The following is a 4,772-nucleotide window of genomic DNA, read 5'->3' on the forward strand; positions in this document are numbered from 1 at the left end:
GCCTGAAGACCTTAAACCCAGGATAAATACTCCACAATCTTCCGATATGGGATGGTGACCCAACCCCCCGGGCACATCCTCACCAAATAAATGGTTTCTTTTTTTCAAAGATAGGTAAATAGTTAGATTAGAAACGCTCAAAGAGTTAACGGAAAGACTGGCCTAAGCAATCTAAGGGGACCCACCAAACTTCCACTTCCAGCCAATTGGTAACTGGTCGAGAAGCCTGGAGACCTTTAAACCCAGGATAAATACCCCACAATCTTCTTACGATGTGGGACTCTTTTTAAAAAAATGTAAACTCGAATCTCTTTTTCGTGTCTTAAAATTCTTCCTCATATTCTTCACCCCATCCATTCATCCCAAATTACAACTATGCCCCCACCGTTTTTTTAATTATTAAAACACACACAGTCACACACTCACTCACGCGCCGTTCCCCCTTCATTTCACACTCTGATCTGAATAAACGATCAAGAAAAGACAAACAATGCACGACTCCACCTCCACCTCCCGCCACCGTCACCGCCGCGAACCACCACAACCGACTCACCGCCGTCGTTCTTGGTGTTGCTCTTTTGCCGTTCCGCCGCAGAGCCCAGAGAACCACTACGACGGCGGCGGCAAAACCCGCTACTGTGTTTCTACTCGCTCCCAGTCGTCGAAGCATCTCAGAAATCCTCCGACTCCTAAAAAGACCGAAATGCACCCGAAGTCTTCTCATAATTCCTTCCCCAACTCGCCACAGTCGCAGGCTTCGACTACCTCCTCCTCCTCGAAACTTGGGCTCCGGAAAATTTTATCTCCGGGTCGGGTCTCCCCTATTGAGGAACCCGCTCCGGTTCCGACGACTACGAAGGGGAGAACTGCAAGTTCTTTGACGGAAGTTCCGAAATCGCCCATGCGAGATGATTGTAGCTGTGGTGGGGCGGAGGCGGACGACGAGGGTAGTTTGGGGAATTTTGACGTGAGGTTGAATTTGAAGGCGAGAAATGGAGGGGGATCTTTGATTTTGGAGCTGAGCTCGGTGGTTCTGGCGGCGAATAGCTCCGTGTTCGCCGGACTAATTGCTGATTACCGGACGAATTCGAATGCCAAGGGTTTGTGTCGAATTGAGGTGCCGGATGTTGACAATTTGGGTGTTTTTCGAGAAACGATTGAGCTTATGTTCGATGAAGATATCCCGAAAAAACTCGTCAAGATCGGGCCTTTTCGCGCCATTGATATGCTGGAGGTATATTTCTTGGAATATTTGCGCCATTTCTTTTAATTTGCACTTATTTTATTGGATGATTGTACCCTGTGCTTGTTGAGTTGTACTTTGCTTTGACAAGAACTAGTTGTCTTGTAATATCATCTGTTTTAGGAAAGTTATTGTGTAAAGCGATATTAATAGGTTTGGCTCTTTGCATACTGTTAATTATATAAAGTAATGGAAGAATATTTTAGATACAATATCTTGAAAGCATTCTCAAATTTGGTCAATTTTTCTCCTAGGCTGGTGATGTAGGATGTAACTGGGGCAGATTGGCTACTAATGGAAGAACCAGAATTGAAGTACAAATATGATGTTGTTAGTTATAAGCAGGAATTCTTTGACCATTTTGTCAGAGAAATGACTAGTGCATTAGGAACGAGCATCAAAATAATTTTCCTGCTGAGACAATTAGTCAAAAGAGGACTTGAATGTATTATTCCGTGTAGAATGTAGTCATTTTAAAGCACAGAAGAGTCATTATTTGCTTATGAGGGGGTTCCTACTTGTATCACTGTCAAAATTCTTGATGTTAGCTCTGAACAAGTAGTCTTCTGTTCAATGGCAATAACTGACTAGAATGTGTTCATTTTAGTTGTGCTTATATGTGCATTTAAGGTGTTTCCGTACCCAAGTGCCATGACTAGAACTTTTTCCTACTCTAGTAGCATTTTGGGTTTATGGGATAAATAAAAGATTAAACCATAAAGTACACTATGCACTTCATATACTTGGATTTCTCTCTTTAGTTAACTTCAGTGAAGTTTTAGTTCCTGAAAGATTACGAAAAGAATATGGTGAAGTAGCAATGGAGTCACATAAGACCAGCAACAATGATCACTGATATATGCAGTAAAATCTGTATATTGGCTATTGAGTTTAAATTCCCTGGAGTTGCCTTGGTTTGAAACTAGAGTTGGATAAACAGTGGATGTTTATGGCAATTATCTGAGACTATATATGAGAGTTTAGTGTCCCCATAATATTGGAAATCACATACTCCCTCGTAAGTCACTTTCCTTCCACGAAAAGAATAACTAATATAGGCAATGATGGCTAAAGTTAAAAAATTATGTTGCTGCAAGGAAAAAAATAGTCATCAAATTGCTTGTACTGGCTCTGCTTTCTTAAATTCATTGTTCTTTATCTGTACCATCGCAGCAAGATTTGTCAAGTGCTCATTTGCTTATGTCTTTTCCTTTTCCTCTTTTTCTTTGTAGATATGCTTTAACAGGAAATCTCCATTTTGCATTTTCTTAGTATTAAGCCACTTGTAACCGTTTAGTAGGTATCTATGGCATTTGCCAAACTGGGTGTGTTTTTATAATATGGCATTAGCATGGTTGACCCTCTCTCCCCCCCTCTCTCTCTCTCTGTGCTTTCTCCCCCCTTTCTCTCACACAGTTTATGTAGGTTGGCTATTTGTTTATAACAAGCTTTTGGCTAGAGGCAAGAGTCAATTACTATGAAGTAGCTGAATTTGATAGAGATTTGGCATACTGATCTTGCTTTGTTTCAATATCAATGTTTCTTTGAGGTTTGGATGGGTGTGAAGATATTCACAGTAGCATGTGTTTTTTTCTCTTTTCTTTATTTTGTTGAATTATTTCGGCTTAAATATAGCCTGGATAGTTTATTGACAACTAGATGTTATAGCTGCACGTTGTCTGGGAACTACATTGGCCCAGCATCGCCATTTTTGTATCTTAAATCATCTGCTTTTGTTTATTTATTACGTGTTCACATGCTGGATAGAGAAGGAGAAGGCCACTGTTGTTTTTGTAGGCTTCTTTTTTCCTGTTCTCTTTGGATTGTTAATAGATGTTTCTGGCTCAATCTGAGATGAAATGTTTGTCATGTTCTCACACCCCTTTACTTCTTAACTTCAGGTGGCTGCAGGTATCAAGTTTGTCAGGGGTGTTTCATCATGCTTAAAGTTCCTTGAAGCAGTGCCCTGGACTGAGGAAGAAGAAGAGAAACTGAGGGTCCTCTTTACAAAATATAAGTTCGATGATGGAACAAGTAGAGACATATTGGCCAGGCTTTATGCACTTGAGTCGGTAGATTCTCAACAAACCATGGCTCGACAGCTACTTTGGTCAATTATTACCTGTGCTGATACCAATGCTGGAAACGAGCTGAAATCCTTAGTCAAGGGGCTCCTGTCCAAAAGCTCAGTTTACGAGAAGGACTACGATGATATTGAGAGGGACGACATTTTTGCTGTTTGCCAGTCTTGTTTGAGTTCTTTGATCAATCTGTTTGAGGAGGCATCTGGCACTGCTCAATCTGAAAAATTAGTGAAACAGGATAAAGGTAAGCCGATGATTGAACGCATCTCAAAGCAGGTTGACAACCTTAATTGGTTGTTTGAAATCCTGCTTGATCACCAAATGGCCGAGGAGATGGTAGATATGTGGGCAGATCAAGCAGACTTAATTAGAATGCACGAGAGCTCATCTCCTATGATTAGATATGAGCTTAGCCGGGTGTCAGCAATGTTGTTTATCGCACTGGGCACTCGGAAACTGCATTGTCCGTCAGATTCTAGGCTGAGCCTCCTCAGTGCATGGTTCAGACCTATGCTATTGGACTTTGGTTGGTTACAGAGGTGCAAAAAGGGGCTTGACATGAAGGCCTTGGAGGAAGCAATGGGTCAGGCACTCCTTACCCTTCCTCTAAAGGAGCAATACACTCTGTTTATGGATTGGTTCTGTTATTTCTCTAAGCATGGCACCGAATGCCCTAATCTCAGTAAAGCATTCCAGATCTGGTGGCGCAGATCGTTCTTGAGAGGATCTGAAACTTATGCTATTGAGTCTAGGTAAAATGATACTTCTTTGCATATTTCCGATGCAATCAAATATCTTGGCATCAGAGATTGGTCAATTCAAAACATGTGAAACCGGTAATGTAGATTATGTAGGATATCTAACTGTTGTAACAATGTCAACTAGATAGAGAGTGCTAGCTCCTAACCTCCATTCTTTTGTGCATCATATGGAGTTTGATTTCATTGGGTTAGATATAGACCCCTCCCAGAACCCTATTAGGAGCTTGCTTTACCAGAGTGGGATAGACCTATTTCTCTCAGAAGTAGTCTTGCTCTTCTTCTTCTTTTAATATGTCCTGGTGAAGTGATTGCCATCCATGGTGATGAAGTTGACTGCAGTTACATCTAGTTTGAGTTTTGGAGAATTAGAAATTGTCTGTTTGCTGGAGAGTGAAAATGCGTATATTGGCTGTAGCTAAAACAATATTACACCTATCAATTTGGTGCATATGCTTTGTTTGTTTGAAAGTTATTAATTTGAGTGAGGCTTGGCCAAAATTATGATCACCGCAGAATAATCTTACACTTGAAAATAGATTAAAAAAAAAAACAAGGAGATAAAATTATATTATATGCTCAAAATTGAGTAAGGTCCTTGAATCTGCAATTTCAAGCATCATTATTGTCTTGCGGTTCATAAAAAGTTTCAAGACTTCATATCCCTAAATCATAGAATTGAGATCC

At 40.6% G+C, this 4,772-nt stretch overlaps 1 protein-coding gene across 1 annotated transcript; it reads left to right on the forward strand.

Moving 5' to 3' along the window:
* The first annotated feature begins 418 nt into the window (after nt 1–418).
* Nucleotides 419–4,536, forward strand: LOC113778370 (BTB/POZ domain-containing protein At2g13690). Its single transcript, XM_027323761.1, has 2 exons — nt 419–1,234; nt 3,145–4,536. The coding sequence occupies exons 1-2, from the start codon at nt 491–493 to the stop codon at nt 4,081–4,083; spliced, it is 1,683 nt and encodes a 560-aa protein (XP_027179562.1). The 5' UTR covers nt 419–490; the 3' UTR covers nt 4,084–4,536.
* The last annotated feature ends 236 nt before the right edge of the window (nt 4,537–4,772 follow it).

This window comes from Coffea eugenioides, chromosome 7 (assembly GCF_003713205.1).
Source record: "Coffea eugenioides isolate CCC68of chromosome 7, Ceug_1.0, whole genome shotgun sequence".
In the NCBI taxonomy this organism is placed as follows: domain Eukaryota; kingdom Viridiplantae; phylum Streptophyta; class Magnoliopsida; order Gentianales; family Rubiaceae; genus Coffea; species Coffea eugenioides.

Coding starts and splice junctions, on each gene's coding strand:
- LOC113778370 (XM_027323761.1), top strand. CDS start 491: ATGCACGACTCCACCTCCACCTCCCGCCACCGTCACCGCCGCGAACCA. Junction 1,235..3,144: donor GCGCCATTGATATGCTGGAG/GTATATTTCTTG, acceptor TCTTAACTTCAG/GTGGCTGCAGGTATCAAGTT.